General features: G+C 41.2%; 1 protein-coding gene across 3 annotated transcripts in view; it reads left to right on the top strand.

The window, feature by feature from the left end:
• The window catches only part of WWP2 (WW domain containing E3 ubiquitin protein ligase 2), a 121,886-nt gene that overhangs the window by 88,918 nt on the left and 16,037 nt on the right, over nt 1–16,931 (top strand). For all 3 annotated transcript variants that reach the window (XM_074286091.1, XM_074286092.1, XM_074286093.1), the window contains 3 exons: nt 4,775–4,949; nt 11,893–11,947; nt 16,665–16,746. In XM_074286091.1, coding sequence (XP_074142192.1) covers nt 4,775–4,949; nt 11,893–11,947; nt 16,665–16,746 — 312 coding nt within the window. The remainder of the gene's footprint in view (nt 1–4,774; nt 4,950–11,892; nt 11,948–16,664; nt 16,747–16,931) is intronic.

The following is a 16,931-nucleotide window of genomic DNA, read 5'->3' as shown; positions in this document are numbered from 1 at the left end:
CTTCCCTTTCACCTGTGGGCATGGATTAGCCTTGCTAAGTAACAAGGGGAGCTTTGGGGTTAAAGTGATTGAGGACCTAAAATTTGAAGCCATTGGAGAGCTCTTAGCCTGTAGAGGTCCATCTGCAAGTCAGCAGATTTCACTGCATGGAAACTTTTTCTATTGACTTGCATGTTTCTGGGACTTTCTACTTAGTTTTACAAAATACAAAATACAAACACCTTTCTTGGGTTGCCTCAATTCTTTGTTGGGTACTTTTCCTATTTGCTTATATGGAATTGTAGCATTCAGAAGACAGGGAGGGAAGACCTAAGGGGAGAGAGTGTTCTTGAAAAACTCATAAAAATTAGCTGGAGAGGTCACATATTAAGTATATCCTTCGAGAAATCCGCCACTGTAGACAGTGTGCTTCTCCAGTTCTGGAAGGAGGGAAGGGAATTCTCTGCCATAACCAAAGGACATGAGGGGCTTCCAAGGGAAAGAGAACTGTCCAAGTGTAAAGAGAAGTGGTTTGGTTCCATGTCTGCCAGGGACAGAGCGTACTTTCCAAATGTGAATCCCCACATTGAAAGCTTTTGAAAGGGGATGTCTCCTACTCACAGAAAAAAGGACCCTTTTCTAATAAAGAACCCATGAAGGGCTTAGATGCCCATGGGCGGGCAGGCAGGCTTTTCTCTTCCTCCCTCTTTCCCTCCCTCTTCAGTGTGGTGTGGGAAGGGGGGCCAGCAGCAGGCAGGATACCTGAGAGGCCTTAGACTCGGCTGCCGCCCAGATGCCAGCCAGGCCCTGAGCAAACACGGCCCCACCTTCTCTCCCTAGGACTTTCCATTAAGAGTCTCCTCACAACTTTGGGTTTTCCAGTAGGAGGATTTTTTTCTCCCTTTCCCGCCCCTTCTGGGAAAAGAATCTGATAATTTCTCATTATTATTTCTTTTTCTTATTTTTCACTTTGAATGACTTTAGAATTTCATTTTTAAAATGACCCAAGTTAAACATTATCTTTCAGTGGTAGATTTTACAGATGTTCACATTGTGTGATAGGGAAGCCTCACCCCTTCTGTGTAAGTGTGAATAGGCGTGGTTTTGTTTTAGTCCTTGTCCAGGAAATTCTGTTTCTGTCCCTTTTTCCCCCTCCCTCCCTCATTTCTCTCTGTCTGTGTCTGTCTGTCTGTCTGTCTGTCTCTCTTTCTCCTCTGTCTCTGCATTTCTGTATGTCTTATGTTTCTCTCTGTGTTTCTGTCTCTCTTATACACAAACACACACCCCTCGAAATTTTATTCTTTAGATACCATTTTATCAGAGAGATTTCCTATAAGTTATTCAGGTATTCTATTTTCATCAGTGCTTAGATGATATGAAAATAAAGATGTTCCATGATGTTGTTTAAGAGTGGTGCTTCCTCCTCCTTTTAGCACTGTGCTGAGATGCAGAGATCTGGATAGGGGTTTCTATCTCATTATGACATTAGGATTTTCACAGAAGACTTGCAGCTTCATGTCCTGATGAATGAGACCTTCCTTTGAATATTTCCTAAATTCTTCTTAAAGGAAAGTAATTTTGAAGTCAAATCTTCCTTCTTCTAGTTACTTATTCAGTGTCATCATGGAGAGAACTGGATGGAACAGACCTGTGCCTTTTGTCTGTGGTCAGTGGTCATTCGGGGCAGCCATCTTCAGAGCATGGCTTTTCTGACTTAATAGCCCTGCCCACCACCTTTGCCTGTGGCATAAACTTGAGCCAGTGATTTCAGCTCAAAGCCATTCCGATGTTTCCCTCTATGCAAGAGTGTTGAGGATGGTGACTGGGGTTAGTACAGTCCTGGTCTTTGCTGCTTTCTCAGGCAGCAGCCAGTGTTGACTCCTTTGCTTTGTAGCATTATCCATAAAAGCAAGGAATCTCCTCCTCTTCATAGATCTTCATAAAAGGCTTCTTCTGTCTTTGCTTTCTGGGGGCTTTTGAAGAAAGCCACCCCTTCCTTTTTCCAATTTTTCTCATCCTAGTCCTTTCACTCCAGAGAGCTGAGGTCCAGAAAAGAAGCTTAGAGGCCTTTCCAAGTACTCCCCAGTTCTAATCTTGGAGACCTGGCAATCATATAACCTCCTAGGCCCTTTATTTCTTCATGTGTGAAATGGAGGAGTTGGATCAGAGATCTGCCAAGGGACTTTTCAGTCAGGTAGGCACTCAAGCAGTTGACAAGCATTTTTTTTGGAGGCAATTGGAGTTAAGTGACTTGTCCAGGGTCACATAGCTAGGACATGTCAAGTGTCTAAGACTAGATTTGAACTCAGATCCTCCTGACTTCAGGGCTGGTGCTCTAACCACTGCACCATCTAGCTGCCCCAATAAACATTTGTTAAGTGATGACTGTGTGCCAGGTACCTTGCTAAATGTTGGAGAGAATGTGGGGCTTGGACTGAGTCTTGAAGGAAACCAGGGGAACTAAGGGGGTGAAGGTGTGAGGGAAGAGCATCCCAGGCAGAGACAGCCTGAGCAAATGCGGGAAGAGGGGAGATGGAGCAATGTGTTGGAAGAATCATGAATAGGCTGGTTATAGCTGGATTGTCTTGTGCAAATCTGTTAAAATTGGTCTCCTTCCCTAATCTCAGTTTGAACTCTGGAATTCCTTTTTTGGTCCTCTCTGGCTCCAGGCTCTTCTTTTGCCCTCATGGTAGCTTTAGAATTAGAGAAAAGCCATTTCTTCTTCCATGTACTCTTCTTGTGGCTGATCTTTAGGGTGAGGATACATGGCCATTTTGTCCTTTTAAGTCATGGGTTCTTTTTGGGGTTCATGGACCCGTGGTAAATGAAGCTTATGGATTTCTCAGAATAAGGTTTTTATATCCATAGGATTATAAAGGAGAACAAAAAGTTAGTGAAAATATAGATGTGGTTTCCAGTCCCTCCAGCCCTCATTCCAAGTTCATGCCCTCAGGCTAAATTTTTGCTTTAAATATAATTTATTCCACAAAGCTTTTGATCTTGTTTTTCTCTTTTTGTTCTTCTTATTTAATTTCCCAGAATATTCAGGGTCTACACTGGAATAGAGTGCCATTTTCAAGGCTTAGGAAAAGAGGAAGCTCTCACTTGTCCAGGAAGCTCTCACTTGTCCATGTCATCACTATCATCAACAACAAATGTATATTAGGGTCCCCACTGTGAGCTATGTTAAACTTTGGGAATACAAACATCTGTAAAACATGATCTGTGCCCTCTAGTTCCTTACTGCTGAATTGGGGAAGCAGGCCATTTACACAGAAAGATAAAAAACAATGTGAAATGGTATATACTTTGTGCCAGGTGACTAAAATAGACACTGAATACTCCAAGAGATAAAAAACTGCAGGGGTCATTACTACTGAGGTAGTTGGGGAAAGACCTCACAAAGAAAGTACGGCTTGAGCTGTACAGGCTTAAATGATGTGGAGAGAAAGAAGGAGGGTATTCTAAGCAGAGGGAGAGCCATAAGCAGTAGCAAGGAGGAAAAGTATGAGATAGGAATATACTCCTCAGAGAGGGAGGAGAATTCATGCAGGGAAATTAATGGGAGATGGATTTAGAAGGCTAGAGTTTGAAGGCCTTTGGATGCTAGTCTGGGAATCCTGAACTTATTAGCAACAAATGGCCATTGGAGCCTTTTCAGCATGGACTTAGTAGGATAGGAGCAAAATGGTATTTGAGGAAGTGATGAGAAAGTACATGATAGTGATATATAAGATACATTAGAGAGGGACAATTCCAGATGTGGGGAAGTCAGTAAGGATTTATGTAAGCAGAAGGCAGCAGTAACTAGAGGAAAAGACAAACCTGATGGCCCTGGGAATAGAAAGGAAGGGATCAATACAAGAAAGACTGCTGTAATTTGGTTCTTATTGACTGGTTGTAGGAAGGAAGAAACAGAGGAAGAGACAAGGATATGTCTTTTCACATGTGGAGACATTGATAGGAACAGGAGAAGGCAAGAAGTAATCTGGGGGAAAGATGAGTGGTTTTAGATATGTTGAATTTGAAGTTATTGCCAGATGCACCATCAGGTATCTAGCAGGTAGTTATCAGGAAGATTCAGGACAGCAGCTTTAGAAACAGACCTGAAGCTTAAAGATTGCTTCAGGGGCAGAGCAGTGCAGTGATAGGGAAGAGTGAAGGGTTAGAAGTCTTAAAGAAATAGCCAAGAGCCAACAGATGGAATCTGGAGGATTAAACCCAAAGCTCCATGGTATAGAGATATGACCCAATGAATTATGGGTAACCAGTTCATAGCAGAGAGAAATCAGAGAGGGCATCAGCCAAGAGGTCTTTCTGAAAGGTTAGTATTAATGTTGGGTTTGCTTTGTACTGCCTTGTTAACTATTTACTTCAGTGTGAGCGTACTCTTTGAGATTTAGCTTTTGCTATTCTTTCCTGACAGTGTGCATTTCATTATACCCACTAGGCTTACCTGGGCCATCTTTATTCCTTGCATTACTCTTTAACTTCCCTGTGTCACTTCCAGAGCCTAAGGTTCATCTTTAGAAAAGGCTACTTATATATCAAAAGAGACAGTAGAAAGCTTTGCTGTTCTGTGAAGCAACTTCTTTCCTGCATGTGCTCCTCTGCGGGGTTTTTGTTAATACTACATGTTCTCTGTAAGCCTTGGAGATTGGAATCTAGCTGCTTTCCTGATGGGGACCCCAAGTTGCTGGACCCAAACTTATCCCCATTGTCTTCAGCCTGGGAAATCTTGGGATCCTCCAAGATTTAGAGGCCATTGTGCTGACTCTAGACTTGATGTTTCCAGCTGGGAAAAACGTGTGGATCCCCGAGGAAGGTATTACTATGTGGACCACAACACCAGGACCACCACCTGGCAGCGTCCAACGGCAGAGTACGTGAGGAACTATGAACAGTGGCAGTGCCAAAGGAATCAGCTGCAGGGGGCCATGCAGCAGTTCAGCCAAAGATTCCTCTACCAGGTAAGAGTCATGGGTGGCTTACAGGAAGAGAAAGAAACCTTTAAGTGTAGAGGGTTTGGGGAAGCACATTGCCTTAGTTGTTCTGGCTGATGGGCAGGAGTTGGAAGCATCAGCGTGGCTCACAAACGGTGAATTCCTCCAAAGAGGAATTGTACTCACTTGCCAATTCTGATTTCTCTCATCTATGCCTAAGGAAACTTTGTCTGTCTTTGGACAGATTCACCCTGTCTAAAATGGAATTCATCTTCCCTTTCGCTAAACTGATCCTCTTTCCAATCTTTCTTATTTCTGTTAATGATTTTCCTTGTCTTTTAGACCTCTAGGCTTAAAAAAATCACCTTTGATTCATTTTCTGACTCCTACATCCCTGTATTCAAAAAGGCATCAGATTCTATAGATTTGCCCTTTGAAATGCCTCGCATCTGTCCTTTTGTTCCTATTCCACTTTTACCATTTTATTTTGGACTCTCATCACCACATTCCTGGAGTCTTAACAAAGCCTCTTAACTGATCTCTTTGCTTCTACCTAGATTTATAGATAAATAAGGCATTTATTAAAAGCTCCCTGGTTGCTACATACCATGTTAGGCACTGTAGGTATACATCAAGCAAGTAAGATAATCCTCACGTTTAAGGAGCTGATATTCTAAAGGGAAAGTGTAATATGGGAGGAAGGATAGTGGAAGAAAATGGGGGAGGGTACTGAGGTAAGGCCAAGGAGGTTGTCCTTGAAGAGGAAGGATAGTCTGGAGAGTGAATTGAAACATAACGGAAGCCTGAGTGAGGTCCCTCCCAAAAGAGTAGTTCCAGCTGTGTTATATCCTCAGTGATATCTCTGTGCTATATTTTCCCTACATGTTGTCTTTCACAGTTTTCTACAGAATATTCTCACGATATCTTAGGTGGATGGGTTTTGGAGATCATTTGGTTTAATCTATATCTGAACAAGTATCTTTTCAATAATATCCCTTTCAGTGAGTTTAAACTTACTGCCTTAGTAAAAGGATCTCCTTATTTCCTGGGATAGCACCCCACTTTTTCCCACTTATTCTATTCTATTCTACTTTATTTTATTTTTAATTTTTATTATTTTCATTATTTATCTGTTTATTTAATTTTTGTTTTTATTTTTTTCTCTTATTTTAAAAAGTATTTTCTTTTTTATTGTGAAGGTAATAATAATCAGGAAACAGACATTTCAAGATTAAAAAAACAGGAAAGAGAATTTTACAAGAAACTGAAATTGTCTTATATGCAGTTTTTTAAAGGAACATAAATATAATTTAATAAGATAATAGCAATATTGTCATATTAATGTTCCCTTCTACACTTTTTTTCTTTCTATGCCTTTAAAAATGTTTTATTGATGTCTTCTTTTAACATATCTGTTTTTATCTACTAACACCTCCCCTTCCCCTTTCACAAAAGTATAGGGTCGGTCACATTGGCTTTGTCTCAGAATGGCTGCCTTGCTCTGTGCCCCTTTCTATCATCTCTCCCTAGGAAGGAGAAGGACATTTCATTACACAAATGATGCCATAATTGTTGCTGCTTTGGCCAGAGTTCTGAGGTCCTCCAAAGTTGTTATACCTCATGTTATTAATTACAGTGATCACATGTATTATCTTCCTGTTTCTGTTTATTTCCATCTGCCTCATTTCATACATATCCTTCCATATTTCTCTGAATTCATCATATTACTCATTTCTTATGAAGTAAATTAAGAACAAGAACTGGAATTTTCATTTCATTGAAGGAGGAGACTGCCTTATGAGACTTAGAGATCCTGAGAGTTTTGAGATATTAAATAGTTTGCTCAGAGTCGCACAGTCTGTGTATGTTATAGATGGGACTTGAACTCCAGCTTTCTTCTTTCCAAGACTGGATCTTTTTCAATATGCCTCACTCATTTCTTACAGTGTAGTAACATTACCAAACTATAGTTTGTTCAGCCAGCCCCGATTGATGGCCATCCACTTTGTTTCCATGTCTTTGCTGCCATATTCTTGGGAGTCCTTTCCTTTTGTCCTTGACCCTCCCAGTGTTAGCTAACAGTAATAGTGCTAACTTAGACAGCGTGGATAATTTTGTGACTTTGGGTATGGTTACAAATACTTTTCTAAAAACATTGAGATAGATCATAGTTATCCTCCCTCAACTTTTCCAACAATGACTATTTTTCCCTTTTGTTTTTGCCAGTCTGAAGTACGTGAGATGAAACTCAAGTTTCACTGTGTGTTTCTCTTATTAGTGATTTGGAGACTTTTGATAAACCTTCATTTGTTCATTTGAAGACCCTTGGTTCATATTCTCTGAAGACATATATTGAGGAATGATTCTTATTCTTATATATTTGAATCAGTTATTTTATATTTTCCCAGTTTTTTCTTCTGATTCCAACTGCATTTATTTTGCTTATGCAAAAACAGAATGTTGATTTTGTAATTGAAAAGTGCAGTTTTATTTTTTATGATCCTCTCTTAAGTAAGAATTCTCCCTTTAATAATAATTATGAAAGGAATCACTTTTTTTTGTTTGTTTTTTCTTATGTGAACTTTTATATTCAGGTCACATCTACATTTGGAATTTATCCTGGTATATGACATATTAAGATACTGGTTTAAACCAAGTTTCTGTCACACTACTTGCTTGTGAGGGAATCTTTATCCTAATGGATTATTAAGAATTCTATTGTGGTAGAGAGGATTTGGGGAAAAAAGGCATAATAATGCATTGTTGGTGGAGCTGCACAGCAACACAGAGTTATGCCCAAAAAGCTATTATTTGTGATTATTGTTTGTGAGTACCCTTTGCCTCAGCAGTACCACTACTAGGTCTATCCCTCGGAAAGATGAAAGAAAGAGGAAAAGAACCTATAAAATATTTATAGCAGCTCTTTTTGTGGTGGCAGAGAATTGACAACTTAAGAGATGCCCATCAAATGGGCATGACTGAGCAAATTATGGTATCTGAATATGATGGAATACTATTGCATAGAGGAGGGGGATGGTTACAGAAAAATCTGGGAAGACTTGTATGAAGTAATGCAGAATGAGGCAAGCAGAGCCAGGAGAACAATTTATACAATAACAAAATATTGTAAAGACAAAATAACTTTGAAAGACTTAGGAACACTGATCAATGAACAATGACCAATCACAATTCCAAAGGACTCATGACAAAAAACGTTATCCACCTCCAGATAGAGAACTTATGAATTCTCAGTACAAAGTGAAGCCTATTTTCTTCCTTCCTTCCTTCTCTCCCTCTTTTTGGATGTGACTAATGTGAAAATTGGGTTTGCATAACTGGTTTGTTTGTAATGGGCTTTTTCTTGCTTTTTCAGTGAGTGTGGATAAAGAGGAAGGTAGATTAAGAGAGCAATAGTACTAAGCAAAGCAAATTTTAAGGATGTACAAAAATATTTATAGGTTTTTTTTTGAGGTAGCAAAGGATGAGAATCTGAGGGAGTACCCATAAATTAGGCTATAGCTGGGCAAGATGTAATACAGCACAGTAGTCCTGAATTCTTATCAGTGTAATGTTGTGCCATATTTCATGCTACCCACTTCTTGATAAAGCAGGGAAAGATTCGGAATGCAGAATGAGACAAATATTTCTTTAGATGTGACTTATGTGGAAAATTATTTTGGTTGACTGAATATGAGTGTAATAGGTTTTGTTTTTCTTGTGTTCTCAGTAGAAGGAAGTAGGATTTGAGAGGGAAAGGTGAGAAAGAGGATCTTGAATAATTAAAGTAAAAAAAATAGATACATATATACATATTATGTATATAAATATGTATATAGAGAGAATTATATGAAGGTTTGAATATATAATGTATATAAAATATGTGTAATATTTATATATGTATGTGTATATAAACTTGGGAGCTCTGATGAACACAGTGACAACGCAATTCTTTTTTTTTTTTTTTTTTTAAATTCATTTTTCCAAATTATCCCCTCCCTCCCTCCCTCCACTCCCTCCCCCCGATGACAGGCAATCCCATACATTTTACATATGTTACAATATATGTGTGTAAATACCATTTTCTTATTGCACATTAATTATTAGCTTCTGAAGGTATAAGTAACCTGGGTAGATAGACAGTAGTGCTAACAATTTACATTCACTTCCCAGTGTTCCTTCTCTGGGTGTAGCTGTTTCTGTCCATCATTGATCAACTGGAAGTGAGGACAACGCAATTCTTGAGGGCTTATGTTATGAAACGTGCTAGCTATTTCTTGGCAGAAAGGAAATGGAGTCAAAGTACAGATTTAAATATATCTTTTATTAGACATGACCAGTGAGAAATTTTCTTTTGCTGGAGCCTTTATGTTTGTAACGGGGGTTTTGTTTTTCTTGCCTTCTCAATGCAGGATTGGGAGGGGGGAGAGGAAAGTGGAAGGGAAATCTGGATAATCTTGGAGAATAAAGTAAAATTTTAAAACTAAACCATAAAACATTATATAAATGCTGATATTATATATATACACATATATATATATATATATAGATATAGATATAGATATATAGATGAGGAATAGGTCTTACTGAGCAAGGATTTCTCATGTTAATCGTTTCTAATTTGATTCTGTTCACTATATCCTTATTCCATTCTTTTTCTTCCTTGAGTTCTTTAAAATAAAAAATATGTGGAATGGAGCTAAGCACTTGGAAAATCTTAACTGACAAATATCTGAAAAATATCCATCTTTATAAGTTGTCAGTATCTTCATTCCTCCAGGCTCATTTGCTAATGGTCTTCTTCATTATGTTACTCCCTTTCATTTTTATGCTTTCCTTCCTTCCTTCTTTTCTTCTTCTCATTCCTACAGGTTTGGAAGATCTGATAGGAGGAGCCTTGGTGGATAGGAAGGATTTTTTGAAAATATCACTTTAAAGAATACTCATGTACTTTCTGAAGTTTTGGCATCTGAGGAGGACCTAGGCCAATACGTCTATCCTTTCTCATCGCCTCCCCTTTCTAAGAATTGTCTTTTATGCAGCTCATCTCCAAGGACATTTCTGCATCTTTCTACTTAATGCGTTCCTCTGTCTTTTGGAAAATATCCGCATTCTGTCTCCAGTCTGGTTCCAGTTTCTTGCCTTCGTTTGCCTAAATGTGTTTATGGTGGTTGAATTATTAGATGAACTTCACCACAGAATTTCAACTCAGTTTTACTTGGGATAGCATCTCATAACTGAATTCAGTGCGGGATGGTCCATTTGGGTGCTTTTTCTGGTAATGAAAAGCAGAAAAGCTTGAATGTATTCCGGGCTTTTATGTGTGCCATGGATAGGGGGGAGTAAAGGGCAAATATCTGGAAAAACAAGTTTCTGCCTTTCCTACCCAATTTAAGTACTCTCGAGGAGAGAAGTTTGGGGGGGTCTTGATTTAAGATGGCAGACACATCACTTTTAATTGTCATATTTTGCTGTTACTCTGACTTTTTTCCTTGGTACCTTGTCAAGGAGCTTGAGCCCTTCCTGTCTTTGCCCCTGTGCGGTTTCAGCTCATTTGGCTGAAGCAGGGCCATGGAGCCCCTCAAGCAAGTGATTCTTGGGTTCTAAACTGAACCTCTTTGTTAAAACTCTTCTGTTGAGTAGTGGGCTGTGTTATCCCCTTGGGGGAAAAAAAAGTTTCTCTGTCTTTTTTGGGAGGGGTGTTGGAGAGTATTATGAGGGTGGGGTGGGTGGCAATTTAGACCAATGTTTTCACAAGCTTAGACTGAGCTCCATTCATATATTTCCCTTCCTGATCCATGGCCCCCTTTCCCCTAAGCTAGGCAAATAAGGCATTCTGAAGTCTGTATTTGGAATGTGATCCCCTAATACAAGTATTAAATTTTAGTAGGTGAAATAAAAAGTTCTTTTTTTTTTTAAGCAACAATGGTTTTTTTATTTAACTATGAAAAGTGTTTGACAGCATCCCCCTTCTCTCCAACCCTCCTCCCCTCCTCCAGGGGTATGTGAACATTCAGTCTGGCATTGCCATTCCCTAGGGAGCTCCCAGCAGAGCTGAGGAAGGGGAGTTATAATATAAACAGTGACACTCTAGCCCTTGAGCCAATTCTCCCCCAGTACACACTTTCTTTGGCCTTCCCTTCCTCTGCTTCTCTCTTTCCTTTCTCTCCCCCTTCCCCAAACTTTTGGTGAGACTGGTCCATAGCTCTGAGCATCCCCAGGTTCAGGCCGGGTGAAGAGCTGGCTCCTGGCAGGAGGAGGAATAAAGGTGCTTTGTAAAAGGCCCTAAGAACATTCCGGGGGGAGGTGAAGGGGCTTGGGGGAGACGCCTGTCTGTGAGGGCATGAATGTCCCTTCAGTTTGAGTTAATATTGCACACTGCTGCTTACTCTCACAGCGTGTTGAGAAAGGGGGGAAGGGAGATGAGGAGGGGAGGGGGCCGTCTGCAGCCAGGAAGCTCTGGGCGTGGGCAGGGCTTGTGGGAATGATTTCATTGGAAAGGCCTGCGATATTTTTTCCCCTCTTGTGTGTGGTTCTTGGAGAAAGTTGGAGTTGGTGGTGATTTCAGTCGTCTTGGCCAGCAAGAGCAGAGCAGACACACATGTCTGAACTTCCCGGGAAGTCCTGCCATCCCTCGGCCCCTTTTCCCCTACCTTACCTGCTCTGCCTGACTCACATTCATCCATGCATCTTGTTCTTCCCCTCACTCTCTCCCTTCAGCTCCCTGTACCTTTGGGGCGCTGAATTGGTGGGCTTTTAAAAAATTCTCAATGGAGAAGAAACCATTTCACATTTCCCCTTTTTGCTCCATAAGTACCAGAGGAAATTCTAGGATGGTGGGGGGAACCTGATGGTGAAGAATTTAAGAATCAATTGTTGGCATTTGCTTCTTGTTTTTATTGTCATTTTTAACCTCTTTATTGTATGTGTGTGTATTTTTTTTTTTTTTTTTTTTGCTGTGTCTTGTATTTAGTCTTCTGGTGCCTCATCTGACCATGATCCACTCGGCCCTCTTCCTCCTGGCTGGGGTAAGTAGTATATCCGATGGCTCCTGTCCCTGAACCCCTTCCCTCCTTCTCCAAGTGTGCCATTCTGTGCCTTCCTCGCTAAAACAGCTGGCTTTTTCTCAGCTATTAGTCTTCATTCCCAAGTTTTTTACCGATTTCCTTCACTGACCCTGGAGATGCCCCCTCCTAAAGCCTTAGTTTCTCAAAGAAATCATGGGCAAAAAAAATGTTCCTAGAATTAAGAAAGTAAAGCAGAGAGTAAAGCACTTCCTCAGTTCCCATTAGCCTTAGTTAAAGTAGTGTGAGCATGAGGTAAATCTTGGTCGTTCTGATTTTGAAAGGCTTTTTGACTGTTGTATTTTGGACCTATATTTCTAGGTTTTTGCTTAAGAAGCCAAGTCAATAAGAAATGTTAAGATTATCTGTGCATATTATGATCTGTGATTTTGAGGCTAGATTCAAACACTTTAATGGGTCCTCTTGGAAGGCAAGATGTTGGGGACTTGAGCCTCATCATAGCTAGTAATGACGATTTTGTAAATAACCTAACTCCTTTGGTTGTGATGTAGTTAGATAAGATGCGAAAAGGAGGAAAGTAAGTACTCTAATGTGGAACTTTACTCTAGGGGACTCATGGGTCCCAGGAACATACTGTTTCTTTATTTACCCTGATATTTCCTCTGCTTTTCTGTTACTTTTCCTAGCATTTTCCTACTATTTCTGTAGGCATGAAATGAAAGTTACTAATGTTGCAAATAGTTGTGGATTGGGGGAGAACTAAATCTCTCACTTTGGAGAGACTGAGGACTTGATTGCCAATGGACTTTGCATAGTGATTTAGGTTATATGCTAAGAGCACAAGACCAGACTAGGTCAAGTGATTTGGTACTGTGCTATAGTAAGAATATTGATAGCATCTATACATTGGAAAGGCAATTCATGGTGGTGTCTTCTCCCATCATGCCCTAGGGTGGTTGTTAGCTATGTTGGCAAACTCAGAGTTCTTCAACTCTCTGGGTTGGGGTGGGTCTTTCTAATGTACTTTGTAATAAGGCTCTCCTAACTAATGAACAAGTCTGTAGTTGTCACAAAATCTTGAGAATAGAAGGGCCACCAAAGAGACACTAATGAGCTGATAGTGGTCAGATTCAGCTATAGGGATTGTTGAGTACTGATTTCACTTACCATCAGAATCTTGCAGGTGACTTTGAATCAGACAGGAAGACTTGGAAGGGCACTAAAAGACAACTATTGAACTGACTTCTTCCAGACCAGAAACTCCTTCTTGGTTGTCAAAGTCAAACTAGGAAGGAGCATCCATTCCTTTAGACCATCAGGAGATCCCTGAATCACGCTTGTATTAAAGGATTCAAAATGGGCTCTGTATCTAATGTTCCTTTGGCCACACCATTGAGTTAACACATGTTCCAGACATGCCTTATTTGCTCCTAGGGAGTTACTTACTCAGGTAATCTGCCTGGCTAAGCATATTAATAGCAAAATTATTGGGATTTCACTTACTGACAAGGCTACAGAAAGTTGGAAAGCTTGGCGGAAGGGTGAAATTATAGAATCCAAGGGATCTTTGAAGCATCTGATCTAATCCCATCCCTTCCTATGATTTTATTCTTAGTGGCAAATGGTAATAATTGTAGTGATAATACACAGTAATGTAGAATGGGAAAGGTTACAAAGTGCTTTCCTCATAATCTGTCCTTTGAGGGTAGGTATTGCAAGTATTATTTTATAGATGAAGAGACTGAAGCGGGGGGAGAAGTGGCGTAGTCTGGGTCATACTACTGATTTGAGTCGGGGCAGGGCTTGGACCCAGGTCATCTGACTCCCAGCTCAATGTTCTTGGCTCTCCACTAAAACTGCTTCCAAGAAGTAAGAATGTGCATCAAATTAAAGTGATTTTGTAATCTAATTTGTAGAAAAGAGCCAGCAGAATTTGGAGCATTATGACCCAGAGCTCTAAACCGGAACAGTAGTTGTTCATCTGGCCCCAGGGAGGAGGACCACATTTCAGGCTGTTTATTTCTGAATTCCTCCCACTGTCGAGCTGTCAATAAAGAAAAACCACTCGGTTTTTAAAGAAGTAAGCAGATGAGAGAAGAAGTTTTTTTCAGTACTAAGCATGGAGCTATATTGGGATGGGAGCAGGCTAGAGGGCCAGGTTAAAAACTGTTTACAGGATGTAAAATCCAAAGGAAGAGGCAAGATTGGACTAGAAGACTATAATAGGACAAAATTGAGAAAAAGAATTTTTTTGGCTTCAGTGTCAGGAAACATTTCTTCACCACAAGTTCTTTTGGACTGTGTGTTGGTCTGCCTGGGTCCATGGTAGTAGCCACTTTCCTGGGGATATTTAAAAAGGAATAGGACCAGGAGCCAAACAAAACGAGAAGTGATCCCATTTCTTCTGTCCTGGCTCCCAGAAGGCTGTCAGGATACACTGGGTGTTTTTTTTCACCTTAGGTGTTGCTGGCCTAATAGTGTAACCATTTATATGCTCCCTAAAAGACTCATTTTCATTATCTTTGCAGAATGACCTTATGGAAGGAGCCCTGGAGAAAGTGTGTCAGGAGACCTGAGTTCTGGTCCCAGCACTGCTACTAAGTGCTATCTTCTTGGCAAATGATTCTCTCCCTTCCATCCCTACTCTGAGCCCCCCAGTCTCCCTCAGTTTTCTTAGATGTAGTGTAATTTCAGATGCCTCCTCCACATCTGAAGCCCTATTATTCTGTGAGGATGGTGCCGAGATCGATATACTCAGCCGTCACAGGCACACTTGGTTGTATTGGCTTGAGATGGGCCAGACGGGTCCTGAGGTGCAGGTAGCTTGAGGCCCACCCAGGGATGCAGATGTGAAGGCTCTCATTTGGAGGCAGCAGCAGCTTCTCTGCTGGGAGGGGTCTGTTCTTGTCCACAGAAACCTCTGGAGAAGGGGAGGTTCCAGGCACAGGCTGTTTGAGGCAGTTGTAGCTACTTCATGACTCTTAGCCTTCTTCCCTTTCTCTTCATCTATATAGATGAGAGAAGAAAGCAGTAGAAAAACATTTGACTAATGGGTTGAACAGCATTGAATTTATCTGGGGTCAGACTCTGTGCCTAGGCCAGACATTTCCCTTCTTGACCCTCACTTTCTTCATCAATAAAATGAGGGGGTGAGATTGGATAAACTCCGGAAGGTTCCTTCTAGCTTTTAAAATTCTAGGATTACTTAAAGGTTTAGTGTGATGAGAGAAAAAAGTGTTCCAATAGATACTCAGGAGTTCTGGAGCTGGATCTTAGAAAGGGGGTTAGTTGCAACTGGCTGCAGTTTCCAGTTTGATTCCTGTTTGAGCTTCAGCTTGCTCTGGTTTCTGTATCTGACTGACAGTTTTTAATCCCTTGGCAGATGATGAAGAGATTAGTAGTAGTAATGATAAAATGAACATAATAGATTGATGATTTCTGCCTTCTGTAGGATAATGACTTCAGATATCACTGTGGATTTCATTTTATGGATTTGATGAAAAACTGGAGGCTTGGAGAGCTGAAAGCACTTTGTGATCTGGATTCTTGGCCTCGGGACTGGAACTCTATAGAAACTTTGGGTTTCCTGTGGACTTTGTAGTCTTGGCCCCTTCAGGAATCTACAGAACCTTGAGGAGGGCTGAGAGTCACTGGCTTAAGATTCTTTTGACCTGGAGGAGCCCAAACTAGCTCCTACAAACCCAGTCTTTAGTGTTTTTTACCTCAAAGTGAAGTCATTTGAACCCCAAAGTAGATTTCCTCTCTAGGTTATATCATTGAACCAATTTCCATCAGTCCAGCAGTCAGGACAGCAGCCAGGCTGATCCCAAGCTTAAAGTAGCCTAACCACAGTAGCATAAGGAATAAGAAGAGCTAAGAGAGAACCGTTACATCAGTCACCCCAAATGTCTCTCTGGGCTTCTGATCCTGAGGGGCTCGATTCACTTGTCTATATGCTTGGACCAGCCTGAAGAATGTTGTTGGGTGGAGGGGTTTGGGTGAAGACTTCATAGCCTCCAAAGGGAGGTGTGAGTGCGTAAGAAGGGAGGCAGTCGTCTGGAGGGAGGAGCCCTGAATTAGGAGGCAGCGAATGGGGTTCGAATTCCATTTCTGCTCCGACCTTCAGTCTCCTCATATGTGAAATTGGGACTTTGGACAATGAGACTTCTAAAACTTAGGATCCTGGTTAAGGAAAGGGTGTTTTCAAGCGTGGAGGCCATGTTGGGGCAGTCATTGGGTGCTCCTATGCAAAATTTGTTGAGATGGAACAAGTAGAAGAATGGTGATGGCCACAGAACTGCATTGCTTGTAGGTACTTCTAGGGCCAGATCATCCCAGCTGGCCCAAACCTAGCCTGGGCTAGACAAAAACCAGGAGGGAACAGGGGCTTAGTGAGTCAGCACTTATTGAGCGCCTGGTGTGTGCTAGGCTGGAGGAAAGTATATACATCAGGGCAGGCCCATGGTTGTGTCTGGTGCCCAACTGGGTGCAACTCCCGTGAGGGAGGAACTGCTGCTTCTCCTCAGCTTCTCTGGGCCCAACCACAACCAAGGAGACAGTTATTGCCCCAGAAAAGGAATGTCTTAGTGGAGGTGGTGGGGAGAAGTACCAAGTTCTCATTGGTTTAGGAAGGTTTAAGGAGAGGAACTTCAGGATGAGTTCAAAGGAAAAGCTAAGAAATATATAAATGAGTTCTTTACCTTGTCTTTTTCTCTTCCAGAAAAGAGACAGGACAATGGCCGGGTGTATTACGTTAATCACAACACTCGCACCACCCAGTGGGAGGATCCTCGGACCCAAGGGTATGTATGCATGGGGGTTGAGGGCCTGGCTGGGAAGTGAGAGCCCCTTTAGTTCTTAGCATCTAACCTTGCCTGGCGCTGCACCCGCCATCCAGGGGAAGCAGAGCTGGTACTCTAGGTCCCGAGAGCCCCTCTGGAGAGTGTCTGCTGCCAGTAACATCTAAAAAGCCTCTTGTGACCTTGGC

The sequence above is a fragment of the Sminthopsis crassicaudata genome, chromosome 2, assembly GCF_048593235.1.
Source record: "Sminthopsis crassicaudata isolate SCR6 chromosome 2, ASM4859323v1, whole genome shotgun sequence".
NCBI lineage: Eukaryota > Metazoa > Chordata > Mammalia > Dasyuromorphia > Dasyuridae > Sminthopsis > Sminthopsis crassicaudata.
The sequence above is the reverse complement of the archived record's forward strand: the minus strand, read 5'-3'. Positions and strand labels throughout refer to the sequence as shown.